The sequence below is a fragment of the Microcebus murinus genome, chromosome 12, assembly GCF_040939455.1.
Source record: "Microcebus murinus isolate Inina chromosome 12, M.murinus_Inina_mat1.0, whole genome shotgun sequence".
In the NCBI taxonomy this organism is placed as follows: domain Eukaryota; kingdom Metazoa; phylum Chordata; class Mammalia; order Primates; family Cheirogaleidae; genus Microcebus; species Microcebus murinus.
The window spans coordinates 72,500,539-72,527,420 of NC_134115.1; the positions used below are offsets into that span (position 1 = coordinate 72,500,539).

General features: G+C 35.6%; 1 protein-coding gene across 5 annotated transcripts in view; it reads right to left on the reverse strand.

Moving 5' to 3' along the window:
• The window catches only part of ECPAS (Ecm29 proteasome adaptor and scaffold), a 110,412-nt gene that overhangs the window by 47,629 nt on the left and 35,901 nt on the right, over window positions 1-26,882 (reverse strand). For 4 of the 5 annotated variants that reach the window (XM_012736714.3, XM_076008918.1, XM_012736712.3 and 1 more), the window contains 12 exons: window positions 23,363-23,479; window positions 21,608-21,726; window positions 20,100-20,249; window positions 16,980-17,148; window positions 13,913-14,052; window positions 9,665-9,746; window positions 6,695-6,814; window positions 3,845-3,930; window positions 3,517-3,595; window positions 1,653-1,702; window positions 512-578; window positions 295-417 (listed from right to left, as the gene is read on the reverse strand). In XM_012736714.3, coding sequence (XP_012592168.3) covers window positions 295-417; window positions 512-578; window positions 1,653-1,702; window positions 3,517-3,595; window positions 3,845-3,930; window positions 6,695-6,814; window positions 9,665-9,746; window positions 13,913-14,052; window positions 16,980-17,148; window positions 20,100-20,249; window positions 21,608-21,726; window positions 23,363-23,479 — 1,302 coding nt within the window. Of the gene's footprint in view, window positions 1-294; window positions 418-511; window positions 579-1,652; window positions 1,703-3,516; window positions 3,596-3,844; window positions 3,931-6,694; window positions 6,815-9,664; window positions 9,747-13,912; window positions 14,053-16,366; window positions 16,959-16,979; window positions 17,149-20,099; window positions 20,250-21,607; window positions 21,727-23,362; window positions 23,480-26,882 lie in introns of those variants that run through there. The other variant, XM_012736716.3, reaches the window with a different exon arrangement.

The window sequence follows — 26,882 nt, forward strand, 5'->3', positions numbered from 1 at the left end:
GAGCAAGAGCGAGACCCCGTCTCTACTATAAATACAAAGAAATTAATTGGCCAACTAATACATATAGAAAAAATTAGCTGGGCATGGTGGCACATGCCTGTAGTCCCAGCTACTCGGGAGGCTGAGGCAGGAGGATCGCTTGAGCCCAGGAGTTTGAGGTTGCTGTGAGCTAGGCTGCCGCCATGGCACTCACTCTAGCCTGGGCAACAAAGTGAGACTCTGTCTCAAAAAAAAAAAAAAAAAAAAAATGTGAAATGTGTATACCACCAGGTATAATAGCTCACACAGACCTACCTTTATTAAGTACGAAGCAACAAGTGCCTCCATGAGAGTTCGCTGTGCTCCTTCCAAAGTGCTATAAGCTCCAACCATCATAGATAATGCTTCCTGAATAGCAAGTCGAGTCTCAGGCTCTTCCTATACAGATGATAAAAACAGTATTTCCCTCCTTGTTGGGTTTCCAGGAGAGCATCCAAAACAGAAAGCATACACCTCCCAGCTATTTTCCTACCTTACACAGGGCTTCAAAAAGCTGCTGCACAAGAGCTATATCCTTAGTGAATAAATGGGGCATTCGACTGCAAGAGAATATAAGAGTATCATTACTACTGTAATAATAAATTTTCATGAGATGAAAAGGGGAGAAAGTGAAACTAAGCACAAATTTTCTGAACTCACAGTGAGTTCTGAACACAACTGTCACCATCATTAGATTACCTCTCCCAAGAGCCAAATAGTTTTAAAAGTAAACATTTAATTCAATGGTCTAATCCAAAAAAACCCTTAATGTATATATTCTCTAGATATTCCCTCTATAGCATTCCATGCATTCAGTTAACATTTCTGATTTTAACGTGAAAAAAATAAACATTTCTGATTTTAACATGAAAAAAATAGCTAAGACCAAATTATAATTTCAATTAAAGCCTATTGTAATAAGGGACTTTGCTACTTCATGCCAACAGAAAAGGGACAATGTTTGCCAACAACCTTGCACTGACTGTATCAGTTGATCTGGGGTGGCTTTCTTCTGAACCCTGAAGCTTCTTCCCCTGCATGATACAGGACAGCAAGACCTAGTCTATACAGGCCAATACAAAACCTGTGCTGGGGCAGAAGCAACACATGGTGCCACTTAGGATGCTTCACATCTGTCTCCCTGCTTTAAAATATAATGAAGGAAGATGAAACCAGGAGAAACTGGAATGAGGAAATCATACTGAGTAGGAAAAAAAAATCTGTCTCTGGAAACAGGGCTACTCAGAAGTATAAACACTATCAGAAAAGAGAATCACTACAAAAACCTCAATTACTGGGATTATAAAGACTAGTAGAAGTAGCAACAAAAACACTTTAAGGTCAATCAAATGTTTCTAGGGTACCAAAAAAAGAGTAACCCACTATGATACAATATGGTTAAAAATCTCATCACAAGACTCCCATTTAATATGGTAACATACCTTCAAATGTAAATTAAAATGTCTCCTATCTTTTTCCTACTACAAAGAAGACATTTCTAAACAACCTATGACTACTAAATGCATTTCCTTTCAGAATCAAAACAAATGTATTCTCCATCCATTATTAAATGCCACATTAATTATTCTCAGTTTACCAACAGGATATCTCTCACTAAAAAAGAGTTTACTCACCTGGAGAGTTTTCCAACAGCTGAATATGCCATTGACAGTAGTTTAGGGTCCTTGAAATTAAAAAAAAAAAAAAAGGAAAAGGAAAAGAAAGAACAAAAAACAGACAAAACAAAAAATACAGTAAACAGCAAAACCTTTTCGCTGCAATTACATGCATTATTTTACTCCTGGTTAAAACCTAGGTCTCTGCCTAACTGCATGATATTAGCATCTGAACAACAACAACAATATCCAAACCCAGAATCCATCACATTACTAAAAGGGAAAACAAAACAAAACCTTGCATCCATAACTCATTCCAAAAGGGAAATGCAGTAGTCATACAGGAAAGGTTTCTGTTAGCTAGTGTTGAGTGACCTGCAAATGCCAATATTTACCTTCAAGGCATTAGGAAAATAGTTAAACTCAATGGAAAATTCATCACTATTCTAATAGACTAGGATCCTCCCTCTCTTACCAAAATCACAGTAAGTTGTAGTGTGATTTTCTAAAAATGTGCACTATAATAAACAACTTCCTCTCCTATCTTCCACCATAAAAAATTGAGGAGGTCATAGTTACCATGCAAATTATCGAGGTTCCCTCCTCAAGATACAGATAGAGTTTTACAAGGTTTTATGAAAACCCTCAGTCTAACTGATTACTCAGAATACAGTAACAAACTTCTGGCAATTGAAGTTTATACATTTAGCCTAGGATTCACCCTTCCATAGTAAAATGACCACTCTTACAGATTCATCTATTGAAAAGACATGCAGCTATCATCTGGAGGTAAAAGGATTGTGGCCCTGTGGTTATCTGGCCTTTCTAATCTATTTTTAAATATACAGTTTCTCTTCAAAAGCCGCAAGGCATTTTTATTTCTACCAATGACTCCAAAGCATCTATTCATGCCATAAAATAATCTGGAAGGTTCCCCTAGACCTTAACATGCAATCACTGTTCAACAGGAAAAAGAAGCTAGGAGAACAGGCCTACCTACCCCTGAAAACACAGCTGCACAATGAATAAACAGCTTTTCACTAATAATATCTACTAATGCACCTTGCCTGTGCTGAACAATTTATGGGTATTAACTCATTTAAAATTCACAATAATCCAATAAGGTGGCAGTATTATTTTCACTTTTATGATAAAAAACTAAGTTCCAAAGAATTTAAGTAACTCACCAAAGAACAAAACTAGGATTCAAACTCAATTCTCACTTGAAATGATAAGAACTAGGTCTCACTAAACTATTGCAAACATGCATTCATGTTTAACTAAGACTGAGGAAAATAATCCTAACTAAAGTTCTCAAAACCTTACCTTTTTTATTAGCAAATTCTCCTAAATACTGGAGATGCTGAGAGAAATACAGCAGGGAAAATAGGATTAAAAAATCTACAATCCAAGGAATCCTCATCCCACTTAGGTTTAGGAATCAAAAATTTACTGAATGCATGTTTTGACAGAATTTTGAATCAGCAAAATCTCAGCCCCTAAGAATTAGCACTGTTTCCCAATATAAACCAAATCCAAATAGTCTCATGTGGAAATAAATCACAAAATAAATTTCAACTAATTCCTCTAATTCCATTTTTTGCACAGTGCCTAGAAGTAGCATAAAATGCACTTAACTAGAAAAATACTGTTTAAAGAAGTGGTAAAGACCCTCAAGATTGACATCAATTTTTTAACACTTATTTCTAAGAAAAGCAAAAAATGACAGTAATTTCTGAAATTTGCACTACTTCAAGTAAAAATGTTAAGAAACAACGAATGGCAAACTTTAACTACATCAACAAGTAGATCAGAAAGATTTATGGTAGAAAATACTTTAAAATATAAAATGTTGACAAAATTTAAAAGACAAATCACTTACTTCTTTATATTCATTGATCAGCTTAGTGAGGCCATTCAAAAGCATTGGACCTAATGGTTTAATCTTGATTTCTGGACACCTTTTTAAAAAACACACACACACAAAGCAAGGTAAGACTCTTATAATTACGCTATCTTTTCAGATAACTACTTCAAATGATTAGAGACATAACTGAAATAAGGTAAATAATCTATTAAAATCTGAAATTTCTAAATATAAACAAGCATGATTTCTTTCTAGGTAAGATAAGTAAAAAGATATGTTTGAATTATTTGATCATTCTAGCAGCCTGAAAACCTTACAGTTAAAATAGTTTTAAAAAACTTACGTTAAACAAATGTGATGCACAAATTGCAGGGATAATGTTCTTAACTTTGAATTTGTATTTGTACCAAAAAGTCCATCATATACCACCTGTGGGAAAGGAACAAAGTCAAGAACATAAATTAATAAAATAACAATTTACTATTTTCAAATACCAGTCAGAATTCAACTTGTTCCAACTTGTTCTTCAAAATTAATGCAGTTCTTTTTAATACAGACAAACATTATTAGACCAACTTAGAAAGCTAATCAGTAGCTCCTATCAAGACTGTGGAGTAACAAACACAATGGTTCATCTCACAAACAAGTCTGCAAAACCTGTGAGTCTATCACTAGGAAGAAATAAAGAGTACACATTGTAGTGAGCCACCACTCTGGCATTCCATACCACACATGGGACACTAACAAATAAGACCTTTTGGGGAGAATTAAGTTTCTTAATTACATGTAGTCATTCAGAACAAATTATAATAAAAGGTTCAAAGAAAACAACAAAATCAGAACATTCTACAAGTGTGCAATCATGGTAGAGGTGCTCTGTATATTGTGAAATCATATCTAGAAGGCAAAAAGATCATGTAGATGAGTCCTGTGCAGCATCCAGCAAGTTCATATATTAAACATCAACATCAAAAATATCTAAACCCCTCAAATTGCTGCTTTTTATGAGAAAGACTACCCTTACACTTAAAAAAACAAAACAAAAAAATACTCTTGTTCCTAAAACTACCAGCAGTATTTAGATCTTCTTTAACAACAGCATGTGAGCTACAGACTAGTATTGAGTATCTGCTTTATAATCTATATGTCACTATACTAGATATCATGGAATATTAAAAAAAAAAGGCATCACCATTCGATCTTACTAAGATGTACATATATTAAAAATAGGTTGGTCCGAGTGCAGTGGTGTTTATAATTAATTGATCACAACCTATTACAGATTCCTTTGCTCCTTTTCCAGTCCCACTGCTTCACTTGACTAGCCTTAAAAAAAAAAAAAAAAAAAAGGATGTACATATATTAAAAATGATACAGGAGAAAATATAATCAAGTGTCATATTCTTTGAAACAGACTTTTTAGACCATTAATCTGATAGTCATACTACATAGTATAATATGATTAACATAATAGAAGCAGAATGATTAATTTAGAATGCTCATGTTCTCTGGGAAAAATAAAATTTATGGTATACATAAGCGAAGAATTGTTTTGGGTACTTTTATATGTTCAGAACTCAGGTAAGATAAGACATGTCTAGCTAAAGGCATAGGTATCAGGAAAGAAGAGACTCATCTGAATGACCCTTGAAAGATTCTGTGATGTACAAACAGGTAAAGAAAGGGGTAGGGCAAACTATGTAGGAGAATATAATGCCATCATTAGAAATGAGCATATTAAGAATATATGAAAGGAAGAATATTTATCGGGGGTGTTTACAGGGAGTGATGGACATTGAGTTTTATCTTTAAATGTGCTCAATTTTAGCTTCCCAAGTAGCTGGAACTACAGGCGTACATCACCTAATTTTTTTTTTTTTTTTTTTTGTAGAGATGGGAGTCTTGCTATATTGCCCAGGTTGATCTCAAACTCCTGGCGTTTAACTCCTGGCATCAAGCAGTGCTCCCACCTCGGCCTTCCAAAGTGCTGGGATTACAGGTGTGAGCCACTACGCCCAGCCTTAGCAGCATGTTGAAATTCTTATACACTATGTATATGCAGGTATACAAAAGATACAAAGATACAAAGTCAACACACAAAAATTTGTTGCATTTCTATTCTAACAATGAACAATCTGAAAAAAAATTACATATACAATTACATTTACAATAGCACCAAAAAGAATAAAATACTTAGGAATTAACTTAACCAAGGAGGTGAAAAACTTATAGAATGAAAACTATAAAACATTGCTGAAGGCAAATAAAAAAGATATACATAAACAAAAACACATACCATATTAGTAGATTGAAATATTTAATATTGTTAAGACAGCAATACTAAACAAAGCAATCTAAAAATTCAATGCAATTCCTACCAAAATTTCAACTTTTTTTTTTTTTTTTTGCAGAAATAGAAAGGCCCATTCTAAAACTCATATGGAAGCTCAAGGGATCCCAAATAGCCAGAACACTTTTGAAAAAGAAGAACAAAGTTGGAGGACTTACACTTCTTGATTTCAAAAGTTAGTACAAAGCTATTATCAAAACAATACGGTTCTGGCATAAAGACAGACATATAAACCAATGGAATAGAACACAGAGCCAAGATAAACCCTTGCATATATGGCCTTTCATGACTTTGAAAGTGATTACCAACATCATTTAGGGTAAATGGAAACCATATATAATATAGGTTGAAAGTCCCTTATTCAAAATGCCTGGGACCAAAAGTGTTCTGGGTTTCAGATTTTTTTTAGTTTTAGAATGTCTGCATATGCATAATGAGGTATCTTCAGGCTAGGACCCAACTCTAAACACAAAATTCATTTATGTTCCATATAGACCTTACACACATAGCCTCAATGTAATTTTATACAATATTTAATAATTTTGTGCATAAAACAAGGTTTTGAATGCATTTTAACTGCAACCTGTCACATGAAGTAAGGTCTGGAATTTTCCGATTGTGTTGGTTGTCATGTCAGTAAATAAAAAGTTTCAGATTTTGAAGCATTTTGGATTTTTGAATTAGGAGTGTTCACCTGTATATATTCTATGTTTTTTAAAAATCACTCTACAACCAACTTAAGATAGAAAAAAAGAATCTCATTGTAATATATATCAACCTACTTCCTGAGTACTGACATAAAAGTTACAGATAGGCCATTTCTCTCTGGAAAGAACAAATTACCTGAATGTTAGCTGGGAACGTTTCAGCAGCTTGTCTAGAACGCAGGAGATGAGGAACAATCTTTAACTTGACTCTTGTGCTGACAGGGTCTCTTTTCAGCTCTGGCTTCAGAACTGCTCCCTGTTAAAAATATGTTTGATTATAATACAGTATTTCAAAATTTTTCTGAACTGAAAAAGCCAGGAGAACTCATCTAATGTAGTATGGTCTCCCCTTTATACTCTTAAAAATTACTGAAAGACTCTAAAGAGCTTTGGTTTGTATAACATATAAATATTTCTATTAGAAATTAAAACTGAGAAATTTAAAAATATTTATTTATTCACTCAGAAATATTGATACACTCATCTATAAACACATATTTTCATAAAAAATAACTATTTTTCAAGGCAAAATATTGTATGAGGGACTGACACTGCTTTACATTTTTTGCAAATTTCTTCAATGTTCACCTTACTAGAAAAAAGTTGGATTCTTATTTATTCATCTGCATTCAATCTGCTGTAATATGTTCTTTTAGTTGAAGTAGGTAATAAAAACTCTGCTTGCACAGATACGTGGTTAAAAAAGTGAGGATGATTTTAGCTTTTTCAGGTAATTGTGGATGTTCTTTTTTGATACTGTATCAAAACTTAAGAAATGGGCCGGGCACGGTGGCACACGCCTGTAATCCTAGCACTCTGGGAGGCCGGGGCAGGCAAATCGTTCGAGGTCAGGAGTTTGAAACCAGCCTGAGCAAGAGCGAGACCCCGTCTCTACTATAAATAGAAAGAAATTAATTGGTCAACTAATATATATAGAAAAAATTAGCCGGGCATGGTGGCGCATGCCTGTAGTCCCAGCTACTTGAGAGGCTGAGGTAGGAGGATCGCTTGAGCACAGGAGATTGAGGTTGCTGTGAGCTAGGCTGATGCCACGGCACTCAGTCTAGCCTGGGCAACAAAGCGAGACTCTGTCTCAAAAAAACAAAAAAAACCTTAAGAAATGGCCAAGTGTGGTGGCTCACACCTATAATCCTAGCACTCTGGGAGGCCAAGGCAGGAGGATTGCTTGAGGTCAGGAGTTCGAGACCGGTCTGAGCAAGACTGAGACCCCATCTCTACTAAAAATAGAAAAATTAGTTGGGCGTGATGGTGCACACCTGTAGTTCTAGCTACTCAGGAGGCTGAGGCAGAAGGATTACTTAAGCCCAGGAGTTTGAGGTTGCTATGAACCAGGCTAATGCCACGGCACTCTAGCATAGGCAATAGAGTAGACTCTGTCTCTAAAAAAAACACTTGCGAAATAATAATTTCTTATAGGTTAGTTATTAAAAAAAAAAAAAAAAAAAGATTGGCTGCAATTTGGAGTTGAAATCCTATCAATGAACTTTTGCATGCCTGTTATACTAGGTTCCACTGGTCTGTCTTGCATTTTGAATGTGTCCCTTGCCCTTGTACGCTTTTGTAACATCACTGGTCATTTGAAAAATATTGGCTCACTGAGTTTAAGCAATGCGTCACTATACAACACCCAAAAAGAAAGAAAAGCATGTGCTCATATCACCACTAATATCAGAAAAATTCATTAAGTAGTGATGAGCTGGCAAGTCACTGTGGTGAATGAATACAAGCTTCCCAAAATTCTGATTTCTGCTTGAAAGCTCAACTTTTAACATTACCAATAAATCATTTTGATTGTTTTTCTTGCAGTGACAACATCATTTTTTCCCATTAGAGAAAATATCTGCCAGATACCCATTTCAATAACATATAGTCTGCCTGCCTACTCTTCAAGTAAAATCACTTTTACTGCTTCATCAAGGATGCTGTTAAGTAAAAGCTGAGTTTTCTTTTCTTTTCTTTTCTTTTTTACTATGAGTGTACAACAGTAAAGAATAGAATGACTGCTAGTCATCTGTTGACATGGCTTTTGTGGTAGGACCCAAGCATGTACACCATTGCTTCTGTACCATGAGTGCAAATATCAGCACAGTAAAAAAGGCCAACAATCTCTTGCCTTTGCAGACCTCCTAAAAGGTTCTCTCTGGGACCCCAAAAAGATCCCCCACACCTGAGAACCACTAATCTAATCCAATCCCTTCATTTTTTACACAAAGAACATAAGGCCCAGAGAAGTTGTGTGATTAGATAAACCTCTCCTCCACAACACATTCATGTGCTACATGTAAGGTTAAAATCCAGTGGTCCCAATTCTCAATTCATTGTTCTTTCTGTCATACCACACTCAATTTCACCTAACTAGAGCTAACATTATGTTTAAAACAACTATTTATAGTTCAAAAAGCAAGAAAGCAAGCAAGCAAACAACCCTTTTGTGTCTGGCTTTGGACTTAGAATACTTTTAAACACGTTGAACTAAAGAACTTATTAAGCAAAAGTCTTACTTATTCAAAGTGTCCAAAGAACCCATATTTTGTTCTAGATTCTAGACCAGGGGTCTGCAAACTACAGCACGTGGGCCAAATCTAGCCTTCCACCTATTTTGATAAGGCCTGTGAGTTAATCATTTTTACATTTTTAAATGGTTAAAAAAAAATCAGGGAAGTAATATTTTGTAACACCTGAAAATTGTAAGAAATTCAAACATAAATCCACAGAGTTTTACTGGAACACAACCACCCTCATTTGGCTATATGTTGGCTATGGCTACTTTCCTATTGTAACAGAGTTGAGTAGTTGAAGCCTGAGAGACCATAAAGCCTGCAAAGACTAAAATATTTACAGAAAAAAATTTGCTGATCCCTAATAATGTGTCATCATTAGTTAAGCACATGAAGTGAAAATACCAGATCCAGTAAAGTAACAAGAGATTTTCATTCACCTAGACTAGCATGGCTTAAAACTAGTATTTCATATAGCACAAACTCAGCTTAAATTAAAATAACTAGAAAAAAATGTACAAATAGATACAGTTCATGTCACCAAAATGTTTTTTATGCTAATGTAAGAATAAATCAAAACAACCTACCTCTTTTGTCTTCAGAGGTATATCTCCAAGGTATACCTTGTACATCTTATTAATGATAGCAGGATTATTCCAGTCGATTAAGCTATGGAAGGTTTCAACACAGGTTGTTAAAATTACTTTTTTTTCCCACTTCAATGATTTCAAAAACTCATAGCCCCAGGTATTTATTACCAAAGGAAAATGTTACAAACACACAAATGGAATGGGCAATTTGACATTATAGAAGAAAAGGAAAGGAAAGGGATCAAATTCTATCAATGTTCATTTTTACACAACAAAAAAAATACAATCACTTATCTTGATTCAACAGATTATTGCATCCAATGGCCCGATTTGGTACCAGAAAAGAAAACTGGACTTTGTTCCTATAGTGATAGGCTCTTAGGGTCAATGCCACAGAGCAACTCCAACAAAGCAGAGTTATATACAGTTGTTCAAAGAGGCCCAGGGCAGGGTATGATTATTCTGTTTAACTACTTGGAAATTGGAATGTGACAAAAAAATTTTTACCCATGAAATTCAAGCCACATCCTAGGAATCTTGCAAACCATTGTATTTCTCTAATGTCTTGTCACTGTGATTCCCAGTGTCCCTTATCTATCAGCACACACTAGCAGCTGCAGCACCTAATTCTACAGAGCAGTCATGTGGTCATTAGTCACTAAGACTTACTCCTATTTGGGATCCATGGTAAGGTGAATTAGGCTATAAGGTGATTGCCATTTGGCTCTTATCCTCTGCATCAAACCCCACCCAATCATTTTATAAACCTAGCAATAATGCAATCTTCCCTTTCACTTGACTGGTGAGGTTTTACCATACTATCTTCTCTCTGCCTTTTAGCATCGGTTCTGCTTTCAAGCTGTACTTGTGCAAGCACAATTTATCATGCTGGTTTGGCTGCTTTTCTGATCCATCTCTTCTTTCACAGTTTATTGATCTGCCTCTTCTCTGAATATTCACAACCCCACTATCCTCAAAGATATGCTATAATTCTATTTTAGACATTATTCACTTACATCTTTCCTTAGCTGACTGCTACAAACTAATTCTCAAGCTCCACTATTATTTCCCTTCTATCATACTTCAGATTTAGAAATTTTTGACAAACTAAAACCTTAATAGTGGTTAACTATTATAAGAATAATTTTTACTCTTTTTTCTACCTTTCATCTTTCTAACTTTCTAGTTTCAGTTTCTAATTACATGTTTGTTATGAAAATTCATAAATGAATATGATAGAAAATAAAATTCCTTATAATCTGCACCACTTCCCTATTCCTTCTTAATGCAACAACTACTAATATTGGTGTAGCCTGTTCTAGATGTCTTCCCTATGCTTGTAAAATAGGTGGATGGATGCGCATGGCAGGCAGTAGATAAAGAAATAGATAAACAGATAAGGTGCATCACTTGAAGAGATACTTGGTATTATTTTTTGAGAAAATGAGATAATATCTCTATATTCTCAACTCACTTTTTAGGTCTTAACAATATTATTTCATGGAAAAATGCATACATTTGTTTTAACAGACACAATCAAAACTAATTAAAACACTTAAGTATCACATTTGTATTTCCAATCAAATCCATTATAGGGTGTAAAGAATGGTGCCAGTTCAAACACAACATGAAGTTTTAAAGCAAGGTTTTTCTGATACTTCATAATCAAATTCCTTGAAAGGGATACCAGAAAGATTCAGTCATAAAGTAAGGAAGAAATTTAGATGTGGGAGGAATATTAAGTACAATCTAGACAAATCTAAACAATTTCTTATTTTACAGAATCTAAGGCCAGTAAGGTTAAGCAACCTCCCAAATTCATACAATCAGCAAGAGTCATGACCAGAATTAACTCTGTAACCACCTCTTCTTCCTCTATGCCACCTACATGCTCTCTAGTGGTAAGCTGTTCCAAACCACCACTACACACATATATCTCAACAAGCAAACTAAGACACAATGAAGTTAATTTCCTTACTCTGTTACATCTAATTGTATTGGTCTTCTTGGAGAGGGAAAACTTTATAATATATGCAGCCTTTGCAAAGCTTTATGACCTAATTCATGTTCTACTGTCTTCTACCATAGTATTATATAAGCATTAAAATTCAAAAAAGAACTACCTGATGACTTGACTTTTTAAGCTAAATATCCACATTTTTTCAAATTATTCTTTAATCTTTGTACATGTGTTTTATAAAATTCACAATGAGTATATACACTATTTTATATTCTGCTTTATTCATTTGCCATTAATTGGAGGCATTTTACATGTCACTATATTACTATTATAATTACTGTGGCAGATACATATATAATATTCCATAAAGATACAGTAATTCATATAACTACATCTCCACAGTGGAAAACTGAATTTGTTTCCACTTTTGTAACAATTATGAAAAATGATATAATGAACAAATCTATATTGTTTTTCTAAATATCTTTTTCTTCTTCTGAACAATTTCCTTAGGATAAACACCCAGAAGATTTAGATAAAAAGGGGATATTTTTATGATTCATTACTTATTACAAACTGCTTTCTAAAAATTATTTCAATTTACAATACTAATCAAAAGAGTATAAGAATAGCTGCTTTGACAAAAAACTTAAATGGATTTAACAATTGCTATACAAATTCATTTATCAATGGGTATAAACCAATATCCCACTATTTTATTTTCTGTTGATCTCATTTCTTTCTTTTTTTTTTTTTTTTTGAGACAGAGTCTCACTTTGTTGCCCAGGCTAGAGTGAGTGCTGTGGTATCAGCCTAGCTCACAGCAACCTCAATCTCCTGGGCTCAAGTGATCCTCCTGCCTCAGCCTCCCAAGTAGCTGGGACTACAGGCATGCGCCACCATGCCCAGCTAATTTTTTTTTTTTTTTTTTTTTGAGACAGAGTCTCACTTTGTTGTCCAGGTTAGAGTGAGTGCCGTGGCGTCAGCCTAGCTCACAGCAACCTCAAACTCCTGGGCTTGAGTGATCCTTCTGCCTCAGCCTCCCGAGTAGCTGGGACTACAGGCATGTGCCACCATGCCCGGCTAATTTTTTATATATATATCAGTTGGCCAATTAATTTCTTTCTATTTATAGTAGAGACGGGGTCTCGCTCTTGCTCAGGCTGGTTTTGAACTCCTGACCTTGAGCAATCCGCCCGCCTCGGCCTCCCAAGAGCTAGGATTACAGGCGTGAGCCACAGCGCCCGGCCTAATTTTTTTTTTTTTTTTTTTTTGTATATATATTTTTAGTTGGTCAATTAATTTCTTTCTATTTTTAGTAGAGACGGGGTCTTGCTCAGGGTGGTTTCAAACTCCTGACCTCGAGCAATCCGCCCGCCTCGGCCTCCCAGAGTGCTAGGATTACAAGCGTGAGCCACCATGCCCGGCCTGATCTCATTTCTTATACAAAATATTTTTGTATGTTCTCCTGCATGAATTACAATTTACACATGAACCCAATTTTCACTGTATTAGCCATAGTACATATATATATACATTTTTTTTTGAGATAGAATCTGGCTCTGTTGCTCTGGCTAGAGTGCCATAGCATCAGCCTAGCTCACAGCAACCTCAAAGTCCTAGGCTCAAGAGATTCTTCTGCCTCAGCCTCCCGAGTAGCTGGAACTACAGGCATGTGCCACCATGCCCGGCTAATTTTTTGTGTATATATATTTTTAGTTGGTCAATTAATTTCTTTCTATTTTTAGTAGAGATGAGGTCTCGCTCAGGCTAGTTTTGAACTCCCTACCTAGAGCAATCCGCCCTCCTTGGCCTCCCAGAGTGCTAGGATTACAGGTGTGAGCCACCATGCCCAGCCCCATAATACATATATATTCTTTATTTTTATACATACATATTCTTTATTTAAGGCAAAGAGATGTATATTCTTTTATACATATATATTCTTTACTTAAAGCAAGTGCGAGATGGAGGAAAAATCAAAAATGAGTAACTTCTTGAATCTAACATTTTCCCTAACATCAACCCTTTCAGTTCATTTACCAAGCCAATAGTCTCATTTTTTGTGACATTCCTAACCTACTCCAACTTTAAGTTGCATCTCCAGATAGCTTTTCTTCTTTATCTTATACAGAATTCTGCTCTTTAGCAAACTTTATTACAAATTAGGTTATAAGTTGAAAGTATCATTACATAAAACCCTGAAAGAACAACTATGTGCTAATAAGCAAGCTTTCAGAAAGCTAGCCCTTTCAATTTTGAAAGGTTAATAGGGAAGTAGTTACCTTTGCTTGCTTTTCAATTCCAGGTCTGCTGCTGTTGCCACACTGTGGCGTGTGTCACTAGAAGCAATCACCAAGTGGAGAACGGCTTCAAGTTCAGGCACCTGTTCAGCTTCTATGAATTTCACTATGCCCAATTTGCACTGTAGATAAATGAAGGGAGGGACAAAGAATGGTCAGGGAAGCAAAGACTGTCCACCAAAAGTACCATTTAACATATCACTGTGGTCATAAACCAAGGATTAATAGTAACAATAGTAGTAGCTCCTATTTAGGCTTACAGTGTGCCAAGGACTGAACTAAAGTATATATATTCATGATTTCATTTAATCCTCACAATCTATAAGTATTATTAGAACCATTTTTCAGCAAAGGAAACTGAGGCAAGGATTAAGAAATTAATACACATAAGTAAAGAGATGAAGGCAGGATTCAAACCCAAGTCTCTCTGACTCCAAAACTCCTGTAATACAAAGCCCTCCTTACTGAGGTTACACAGCCTCTGTAGAGTAGTGAAACCTTAAAGTCCAAATTTGGGGCCTCCAGGTAAGAAGGTACATTAGGAATAAAGTGCTCCATGGATTTTTATTAGTTCAAAAAAAAACTAAACAACTCACATTCCATAGAGTTTCATTCTATTGTTAACATACTAATTCTTGTCCTCTATATTCTTAAATGCTAAAAACAAAGAATATAATTTCAAATATAATCTATGTTTTTCAATGCAAGTGAAATTCTAATCAAATAGCATTCACTCTACTTGACTGGCTGAAATGAAACACAGACTAAAGAGAGATTTCTACTTAGAACTTCATGTAATATGAAGGAGCTATAAATTTCACTATGAATTTCACTATTTAGGATAAGTATATCTAAAAAGTAAAATTTTATCTTAAAAAAATTTATCTTCACCTTAAAAAATGTTACATAATAGTTCTTATGTAAATGAATTAGAATTGATAGTTTATAATTCTTAATGAGAAAAAACATAATTAAAAAATGTATAACAGATCATAACAAGGCCTGCCTTCCTTCCCTTACTCAACCCAACTTACTTGTAGTAAGAGCTGCAATAGAAAAGACTCAAACATTTATATAGACTTAAAAAGGAAGTTATAGAAGTACACAAAGATATAAACAAAAAATGTGTAAAGAAAACTAAAAATGATAAACGTGTCCATCAATAGGAGACTGGCTAAAAATACTACATACAATTAAATATTATACAAACATTAAAAAGAATGACTTTTTTTAAAAATTTGAAATACTGTTAAATGAAAAACAAACTACAAATATTGTATTATATGATGTGTAAAACTGTATTTGTATATACACACAGCAAGCTGTGGATCAATGACAAACTAGAGTGGCAGTATTCTGGGTGATTTTAAATTTCTCTTCAAACTACTCTTCACTACTTGACTCTTAACATTATCATTAAGTTTATAATTAGAAAAAATAGAAGTTGTTTCATTTGGAAGAAAAAGTGTAAAACAAAGAGATATTTGAAAATTAGAGGAAGGCCAGGAGATGGCTCATGCCTATAATCCCAGCACTTTAGAAGACTGAGGCAGGAGGACTGCTTGAGGCCAGGAGTTTAATGACAAGCCTGGGCAACATAGCAAGACTCCATCTCTAAAAAAAAAAAAAAAAATATTTTTTAATTGGTTGGGTGTGGTGGCACACACCTGTAGTCCTAGCTACTCAGGAGGCTCAGCCAGGAGAATTGCTTGAGCCCAGGAGTTCTACGTTGCAGTGAGCAAACAAGATCCTATGTCTCTACCAAAAAAAAAAAAAATTAGAGGAAAACAGCTTTCAGCCTTGAAACTAAACTGTTCATCTCCACACTAGATTGTGAAATTGACAAAATGCATAGACACCCTTATAATTTAGCAAATAATGATCAACATAAGATTATAATTACACATCAATAATTTTTCTCAAGCATTTACAGCTTTAGCCCTCAGACAGACCTCAGTTCAAAGCCTGGTTTTAGAAGTAAGATCTTGGCGAATCTCAAAACTTTAGTGCCTTTTAGAAAATGGACCTAACAATTTCTATACCTTATTGGGTTGCTGTGAGGATTAAATGAGATAATGTATTCAAAGTACCCAGTATAGTGCCTGTCACATAGATCACATTCAATAAAGAGTAGCTTCTATTACTATTTACCTTTCTTACTTACATAATGATTAAATGAGAAAAAGAAATCTATAAAACATAAAGTAGTAAATCTAATCAATTAAAACCCTCACTGAATAACACATCCTCTAAATTGTGAATAACACGATTGCCCCACTTGCCTTTTTTTCCCTCTCCTGGGAACACTGTTTTTTGATCAATGGTCACTTACATTCCCAAAAAGAAAAGGATCAAATTATTTAGACTGCCATGGAGAGATAAAGGAAGGATTAGAAGACTAACCCATGTTGCTTGAATTCCAAAATAATTACATACTGATCTCATCTGTTCTTCCCTGAGGTGCCTGATGACACAGACACAGTGAGGCACCTTCTCTGTAGAGCACCAGTCATTTTTAAAAGCTGCTCAGAGAACATCTGTGTCCTGTTTAAATCCAGAATAAAATTCTTAATGCCAATTTTTAAATTCCCAGGAAGAAATATAAAAGGGAGTCATGCTTTTCCCCCACATTGTCACTTGTGAAATATAGGGGTTCCTCACTTTATAAAATGTACAGCCCTAAAAAATTGAATAATGTAAGATAAATTATATTTTAACTGTGCCAAAGGAGCTAGATGATTATTAAACCTATAATTAAAAACTAAAATAACAGAAGTTAAACATACTCAGTTTATTAAGTGAGTTGTGTTTCATACTTGAAATATGTAAGCAATATTCAAAAAACTAGAGTGTTTCCCACTCCTCCCTTTCCCTAGGGCTTTAACAAATAACTGACATGAAGAAGAAAATATATTAATCAATTGCTCCTTTCAAATATATCTCATTAGAAAGCCTGAATATAGTGGAATTAGGTCACACATGTTTCATGGACTTCATGGGGGCAAGTGTTCAGGGTCATGTACTGGTATGAGCACGCAATGTGAGATACCTGCTCCAACTGTTCAGGTGTCCAGGGGTTATCACCAATAACTCGTTTAGCTGCATAAAAGCTCATTCCTGGGGGAGGCTGTGGGATTCCAGAACCTCCCCCACTGTTTGAAGAAGAACCCTGTGCTGAAGATGAATTTTGGCGACTCTGGGATTCATTTAACACATATCTAGAAAAGAAATAAAACTTTAACCTTCTATAAAAACACATGCATTTACGTGTACATATGCATATAAAGTGTTCAATTATATAGTGTCCTCCTACAGTATGTTCCTAAAAGAATAAACACTTGAAATTAAAATTTCATCATAAAAAAAACTGAAAGGTATCTTCAGCAAACTAACCAAAGAGCACATCACTCAACCTGATTACAAATGAACAACTATCAACAATTAATATAAAGATTCTGATCACTCTCAATCTATAAACTATTGGTCTATAAGCCATGCTGGATCAACCACAATTTGAGTTTTTAGTTAACAAATACAGAGAAAGGTTTGTTGGCTTGGACTGGGGATGGGGTGGGTAGGAGGGACTATTGTTCTATACCCAAAGCAGAGTATTTTTATAGTCATTCTCATTTCTAAGTTGTAATTCACCTTCAATTCTCCCTGAGCTCTTTATATCCTTACATTAAGAAAACACACTGAAAACCTCCAAACCACCTACCATACAAGCACACAATGCTCCCAAAATGAAAAAAATCAGAAGAGTCCAAAGAGGAAACCTCATGAAAAATAAGAATTAGCTTTTCCCATTATATGTTCAAAGCCCTTTGCAACTTCTTGTTATTATAATCCTGTTTCTTTTTTAGCTTCTATAGAGTAGAAATAAGATCTCTGATAAATTCATTTTGATCCAATTAAACTGATATTCTTCATCTACAAAATGAAATTTTTGATATAAATATTAATTCAAGTTCTTTCAAACTAAAATTCTATGCTAATGAATTCCATTATCATATTGGATATTAAAATAAAATATCCATTATAATAACAGTTCAAGAAAACACTTAGAACTTGAGAGCATAATAAATTATTCCATATTACTTATATGTCATATTCATTCAATTCCTAAATTCATCAAGTGTTTAAAAACCTATTAATGAATCGCTTTAATATTTTTATATAAATGAAACAAGTTGTCATTGTTAAGAAAAATGTGATGAATCATTCACTGGCTTGGGTACTTTATGTTCCTTTTTTTTTTTTTTGAGACAGAGTCTCACTTTGTTGCCCAGGCTAGAGTGAGTGCTGTGGCATCAGCCTACCTCACAGCAACCTCAAACTCCTAGGCTCAAGCAATCCTCCTGCCTCAGCCTCCCGAGTAGCTGGGACTACAGGTATGCACCACCATGCCCAGCTAAGTTTTTCTATATATATTAGTTGACCAATTAATTTCTTTCTATTTATAGTAGAGACGGGGTCTCACTCTTCTCAGGCTGGTTTCGAACTCCTGACCTTGAGCAATCCGCCCGCCTCAGCCTCCCAAAGAGCTAGGATTACAGGCGTGAGCCACCGCACCCGGCCTATGTTCCTAAGTTAAATATGGATTTCAGGGTTTATTTACCAAAGCCATCATCACCTGTCAATTCTGGCTCCCTCCTGATTTAACAAATATAAAAAGAAGTTTTCATTTATTTCCAAGTTATACCAAGCAAGTTTATATTTCCAAGTTTATGCCGAGCAAGACTGGTGGCATTAAGTAAATCAATCAATAAATACTGAACATCTAACACTGTGCAAAACATTATCCCAAGCACAATACAGGAATCTAAGGAGGTGTAAGATTGAGTCTCTGCCATCTGGAATGAGCTGAGGCAATAACACAACACAACACATGTAACAGCCCCTACCATGTTATCAGATGCAAAGAAACCACAGAGAAAAAAGAAATGACATGACAGACATGGTGGGAGCAAGCATGGAGCACCGATGGTCAGGACAACTGAGCTACCAAACTAGACAGGCAGAAGGAGAATAAACTGGAGAGGAAGGTAATCATACAAGATGAACTCTCTTGTTTCTGGATTTAGAGACAGATGATATGGAATCCCACGTGCCAAGTTTATCACATACATATATATTAATATTTGTAATCAGGAAAGAAACACAATGAAAGCAGAATTTTAGAAAAATTTCTCTGGCAGCCAAATAAAATAAACAGGCTAGAAGCAAATCACAACCTGGGCACTATGCCAGAGACCAAAGCTCAATAAAACAGGTCTTGACTACAAGGAGCTCACAATCTATTAGGGAAGATGGGAATGTTAACAATGTAATGAAAACACAAAGCAGCCATACAGGCTGGTGTTTAGTGTTATGATGACATAAAAAATAGTGTGATTATATCTGCCTAGGCCAAGAAATTATGTCAGAGACACACAGTTACTATCTGAGCCAGCGTGGGATGCTTTTTCAAAGCTGTTTTTTATTATTGTTTTCTTTCTGCATTTCTTTCATTCTTTTTTGATGAGGAAGTATTCTAAGCAGAGAAAACTGCATTCTCTTTAAAAATAAAAAGGCAAGGACACATAAAAGTGCATGAAATGCATGGGTGTGTGTAGTGACTGGAAAATAAGAACCCAATGGTTTTAAGGTGTGACACCTGGTAAGATCTGTGTTTTAAAATCAGAAAAGTCTATCTATAGAAGCGAGGAAGGGTTTGAAGAAGAACAGCCAAAGAAAAAGAATTTGTGACAAGAGTTGAAAAGAGCCAAACAAAACTACCTGGTAGCAGTAGGAATGACTCCAAGATAAAACAATTAGGGAACTTATGTTGTGGCAACAAGGAAAAGAAAAGCTAGAGACAATTTATAACTGTATGCCTAGATGGTAAGGAGCATGATCAAAACACTGATGGTAATTTTAAAAGAAAAATCATTTTTATGGGGAAGATTGGTCTCAGCTTGGACAGGCAGAGTCTGAAATCACAACAACAATTTGGCATTATATAAGGCCAATAAGCAGCGGAGCTTCAATTTAGAAGTCAGGGCTGTAGCAAAAAATCAGAGATGCATCTATTTACAAATGAGAGTTGAATCATTTAAGATAGTAGTTAACTCCACACAGTAAAAGCAGTCAAGAATAATGTCCCTTTGTTTTTATTTTTTTAACTCACCCATAAGGCATCAGAAGGACATCTAGCATGAAGTCCAAAAGCAGCTGCACAGTCTTTGGTTTCTCAGCAAGATTAAACGGAGAAGCTGATTTTGATGAGTCAACAGGGTATTTCATGTGAAAAAGGGTTGGTATTAAAAGATGCATTAAGCTGAAAAAACAATTATATTTATTGCAACTACTTAAAAAATATGGTTTTTATACATGCAAATAACAGATAAAACAAAAATTACATAACAAAAATTGGCAATTGTAAGCAAGAGCCATTCATTTTCAACATCACTAATTTACAAAGTCCTAATCTAGGGACAGCCTAGATGTATTTCTAATTGAAAGCTCAGTATATTAAGTGATAACTGGTATTTAGGCGATCTGGCCCATCACTAAAAAGATCTGAAAAAATGTACATAAAATGGGCTCAATGTTGATATCTGAAGTTCCCACAGGAGACTTTATATTAATTAAAGTTCAACTGACAACATGTCCTTTCAACAAAATGTTTCTCTTCCACAATTAGTTAAAATGAAGTTATTCTAAATCTAAAAAATTAAAAATCATATCAATATTTTGAACACAATATTACATTTTCCACTGTGTGAATTTAATTAATGTAGTATCAGTAATTTCTTCTTTCACTAATACTTTTTTTTTTTTGAAACAGGGTCTAGTTCTGACACCTCGAGTATAGTGCCATCATCATAGCTCACTACAATCTCAAACTTCTGGTCTCAAGCAATCCTCCCTGCCTCAGCCTCCCAAGTAGCTGGGACTACACATGTGTACCACCAGGCTGATCTCAAACTCCCAGGCTCCAAGTGCTAGGATTACAGGCATGAGTCACCTTGCCTGGCCTTCACTAACACCTTTTAATATTCTTAAAACACATGAAAACAATTTCAAACAGTGCTTGTGATTATTTATTAATTTTACTTGTAAACTTCTGTATTGCAGTCTTTCTTTTAGAAATGAAGATACTCTAAAAAGTAAACTGACAATATCATTTAACTTCATCTTTCCTCCACAACTTCTGCACTCTTTGTAATGATTCCCACTATGACTGGGGTAGAATACGGAACTTTTGGCTAAGCCCAGAAACAAATGGTGTTATCTAAACCTTTCTATCTCTCCAATCCCCACATTAACACAAACAAATGCTCTATTCCTTAAGAAAACTGCTCTGAAACTTTACATATTTCAAGATAGAAATTTTTTAGGGAAAAAGATTTTTAACACTAATTTTTACAATCATAAAATTAACTGCTTCAAAATAACTGACAAGTATTTAGATTTTTTAAAATATTAATTCTGCATTTTCAATGTTCGCATCAAGAAACTTTATAATAGTATTAATAAAACAATAACTTTGAGGTAGCCCCCAAAATCCAATTATGTATCATCTAAAACAGCTGAAGACTTCCCATTTGCCCGAGTAAAACCAAACATGTGGCCTGTATTTGAAAAGCAGTTGTTGACTCTTGCAGGTGGGAAAGATGATTGAGGAAGCCATACCTATCCTGCTGTGGCTGAGGCTTCCCTTCCATGGCAGTAAGAAGCGTGGGGGCCAGTTCACATTGTTTTTCCACTGGTAGGCGAGGATAGCCCATCTTAACATAAATTATAGTAAAATTCTAATGCAACAAGAGAAAAGTAAGTGAGCGTGAAGGAAATACTCTTATGATTTCAACGAAAACATATGGTTGATAAGGAGTTACGATTACAACAAAGAAATCATAAACATAAATAACCCTTTCTCCACATGTTATCACAACTTGACAGAGTACTGTATCTCATAGGAAGAATTCCCATCCAATTTATTCAAAGTGCTTGCTTTAAGGTAGGCTTCATATGAGGAAGCATGACCCAACCTAAAGCATTCATGTATGCAATTTTTTATCACGGAGAAGAAAAAACAATCATTCAACCTATTTAAACCTACATGCTACACATTGGCATTGGATCGCCCAGTTCATCACATTAATCCTTACAAGCTATGAGAAGACCATGTGCTGACAAATCCTAGGCTGCCATTTCCCAACTGGTCAATTACTAAAACGACCTTAAGTATACTGCAGCACTGTGCGGTTCCTCATTCCAGTAACTCCCCGACTGATGATGAACCAAGGGAAACAGTGCTTTGGGTATGCTTGTACAGGTTGAACATCCCAAATCCAAAAATCTGAAGTTCAAAATGCTCCAAAGTCTGAAACTTTTTGAGTGTCAACATGGCCCTCAAAGGAAATGCTCACTGGATTTGGGATGCTAAATCAGTTCATTATAATGCAAATATTCCAAAATCCAAAATCTGAAACCCTTCTGGTCCCAAGTATTTTGGATAAGGGATACACAACCTCTATTACTATAATCCACATGAATACCACATTTTAAGCAAACCTATAAACGCATGTCTGGATGAACACATAAGATAAAGATTTGCTTTTCCTAAGGATTCTTCACTAAAGTGAATATGGGCTTTGTAAGGTTATTATTTTAAATACTTTCTATTTGGCATTTTTACTGGCACACAGTGTTTTTATTTGCTTAAAGAAACAACATCTGTAATGGAGCTGAACATCCAGAACGGGCACGGTTAAGATGTCTGGACCAGTAAGCAGCTCCAAAAGTTTGTGACTCCGGATGTTAGATAAGATTCAACAACTGCTGCCTTGATGCTAGCACTACAAGGATCAGGAAAGAATATCACCTGTCATCCCACAGCATCAAAATTTTTACATTTAATTTTCATGAAGACAACAATTTAATAGGAATACACCTTACCACATTCAGATGTACTCTACTTTTAAGAAAGGATACCTTTCACAATATACACATCAGAAACACAGATTTTTTTTAATTCAAATCTTTATAACTTTTTGTCATTTTACTCCTTTTCTTCTATTATCCTTTATTCAAGCCTGTGCTATATAACCCTTTTCTTCCCTCTATTCAGATTCATCTCATATAATCTGTTACTAAGAATCAAATCACCCTTTTATATATTAACATACTTGACAAGTCATTTCACCAACATTCCTTTGCCCAATGTAAACAGCCATTCATTACCCTGTTTCTACCACTTTCTTTAAAGTAGTATTTCAACTGGATTGGTACTCAGTAGAAAAAGTGTGTCATTTAAAGAAAAATATCTCATGTTTCATTTAGATGTGGTTTAAGGTGAAATTCTAAGCTTGCCAATACACTGATGATATCTAATGTTATGAAAGAAAACTTGCTATAAGTCAGAAAATATTCCAAGATGATACTCACTGTGACAAAGGAAACTGCAGCAGGGTCCTGGTACTGAACCAAAAGTGTCTCTACTGGGAGCTGAATTTTGGGGCGGCTTTTTATCCGTTTATTCAGATGGACCAGCAGTTCCATTACCTAAAATACAGAGAGACAGGAACTAAAGTTATCAATCATATCTTAAAAACAAATTCATTTCTCAGATATTACTTATTTTAGTGAATAGTAGCTGCTTTGTTCTTTTTTTCTTTTTCAAGACAAAGCCTCACTCTGTTGCCCTGGCTAGAGTGCAGTGGTGTCATCATAGCTCACTGTAACCTCAAACTCCTGAGCTCAAGTAATCCCTCACCTCTGCCTCCCAGAATGCTAAGATTACAGACATGAGCCACTGCACCCGACCCTTTATGTCCTTTAGTTAAACAAAGTTGAGGCCGGGCGAGGTGGCTCACGCCTGTAATCCTAGCACTCTGGGAGGCCAAGGCAGGTGAACTGCTTAAGGTCAGGAGTTCAAAACCAGCCTGAGCAAGAGCAAGACCCCGTCTCTACTATAAATAGAAAGAAATTAATTGGCCAACTAATATATATATATATATATATATATACATATATATATATATATATATATATATAAAATTAGCCGGGCATGGTGGCGCATGCCTGTAGTTCCAGCTACTCAGGAGGCTGAGGCAGGAGGATTGCTTGAGCCCAGGACTTTGAGGTTGCTGTGAGCTAGGCTGACACCACGGCACACACTCTAGCCTGGGCAACAAAGTGAGACTCTGTCTCAAAAAAAAAAAAAAACAAAACAAAATTGAGATCCAGATTGGGCCTGGGCTGAAACAATGTTCCTCAGAAGACCTGAAAACAAATAATGCAACACACCATAAATACCACAAAAAGAGAGAAGTACAAGATACTATGGGTTTGCAGAAAAGAAAGAATCCACCACATGAGGGAGGATTTCAGGGAGGAAATGACAGGAACACTGAGTCCTGACGACCAAATGGATTCCAAGCAGAGAATCAGTTATAAGAATGTATTGGGGCCTAAAAGAACATGGCACACTACATCTGACCAAAGTGTATCATGTTAAGTATTCATAAAAGAAGGGTCAAGGATTCTGGCATAATGCTGAGGCATTTTTACTTCATTCTGAAGGTCACCTGATACTACTAAAGAATAAATAAGCTTCCTCTAAGTGGGAAAAGAACAGAAATAGGAATTAGTAAGTCAACAATTTCTGTGGGTGGAAAAGGAGTTACAGAGGCTTATGTCAAATGGCCTCAATCTTACTACAATAGATTATCTGCTCAGAGAGAAGTAAGAAATTGAGCATTGAGAAATAAGATTTTTAGAAAGCTACATCTAAGAAAGACTCAGAAGTTCAAGATAACTATTCTGCAGGGACAGATTTATACTATTCTCCATCATTTCTGAAATTTGTGCTCTATCCTGGAAGCAAGCACTAAGGAAAGCTGTAGCGATGTTCAACAGCAATAGCAAAAGTTCAAAGAGATCCAGAGCAATAATGAAAGAACTACATTTAAGAATAAAAATAAATCGGCCGGTCGCAGTGGCTCATGCCTGTAATCCTTACACACTGAGAGGCCGAAGATGGAGGATCATTTGAGCTCAGGAGTTCGAGACCAGCCTGAGCAAGAGCAAGACCCCGTCTCTTCTAAAAAGATAGAAAGAAATTAGCTGGAAAACTAAAAATATATAGAAAAAATTAGCCAGGCATGGTGATGTATGCCTGTAGTCCCAGCTACTCGGGAGGCTGAGACAGAAGGATTGCTTGAGCCCAGGAGTTTGAGGTTGCTGTGAGCTAGGCTGATGCCATGGCACTCTTGCCCGAGAAACAGAGCAAGACTCTGCCTAAAAAAAAATTAAATAAATAAATCTATGATGAATGTTTGTTAAATGAATGATAAAAATAATAAATAAAACAGTTAACATTTCTCAAGCAGTTTCTATGCACGCTGCACTTGTGCACAGCACTTTGCACTCCTTATATAACGTGATTCTTGCAACCACTGAGGTGGTCTCGTCATTCTCATTTTATGTATGAGGAAGCAGAGGCTTCAGGAGGTGAAGTAACTTCTCAAAGGATAACTGAGCCAGCTGAGTGAGCCAGCAAGGGGTACAGTCAAGATGTGATTCCAAGGCCGGGCATGGTGGCTCACACCTGTAATCCTAGCACTTTGGGAGGCTGAGGCAGGAGGATCGCTCAAGGTCAGGAGTTCGAGACCAGCCTGAGCAAGAGTGAGACACCTGTCTCTACTAAAAATAGAAATTAACTGGCCAACTAAAAATGAATAGAAAAAAATTAGCCTGGCATGGTGGCACATGCCTGTAGTCCCAGCTACTTGGGAGGCTGAGGCAGAAGGGTTGCTTTAGCCCAGGAGTTTGAGGTTGCTGTGAGCTAGGCTGACGCCATGGCACTCTAGCCTGGGCAACAGAGCCAGACTCTATCTCAAAAAAAAAAAAAGGATGTGATTCCAGAGCCCATTTTTTTAACATTTTCGAACACTAATATATGAACATAAGTCACCTAAAGTGTTTGCCAGTGTGAGACATGATGCCCTTCAGGAACCTAAAAACTTGTATTACCATCCATACTTCATACAAATTTCCTACCTGGCCTGTATCTCTGATACAGCTAGATGACAGGAAAAAAGAATCAGGAGGAACCAGTCTAAAGGAAAGACCCGTCTTCTGACATTCTAATCTAGGCTTATTGCTAGCAGGATTCTATAAAGAATTATTATTGATGGTGATAGAAAATCATGCCCACACAAACGATCTGAATAGACATTTCTCAAAAGAAGACACACAAATGACCAACAGGTTATAAAAAAATACTCAAGGGGGTCTTGGCTTATGTTTCTGACTAAAAAAAAAAAAAAAAAAAAAAGAAAATAAAAAAATACTCAAGGGGGGAAATGGGCATTTATTGAAACCTTAAAATCTGTACCCCCATAATATGCCAAAATAAAAAAAAATTAAAAAATTAAAAAAAAAAATACTCAACATCATTAGTCATCAGAGAAATGCAAATCTAAACTACAATGAATATTATCTCATCCAAATTAAAATGGCTTTTATTAAAAAGACAGGCAATAATGAATGCTGGCGAGGAGGTGGAGAAAGGGGAACTCGTTGTACACTGTTGGTGGGAATGTAAATTAGTGCAAACACTATGGAGAACAGTAAGGAGAGTCCTCAAAAAACTAAAGGTAGAACTACCATATGACCCAGCAATCTCATTGCTCGGTACAAATCCAAAGGAGGGAAATTCTATTAACATATATCAAAAATATCTGCACTCCCATGTTTACTGCAGCACTATCCATAAAAGCCAGGATTTGGAATCAACCTAAGTGTCTATCAATGGATGAACAGACAAAGAAACATACACACAATGGAGTATTACATTGCCACAAAAAATAATCAAATCCCACCATTTGCAACAACATGGATGGAACTGGAGAAAATTATGTTAAGTGAAATAAGCCAAGCACAGAAAGACAAATCTCACGTG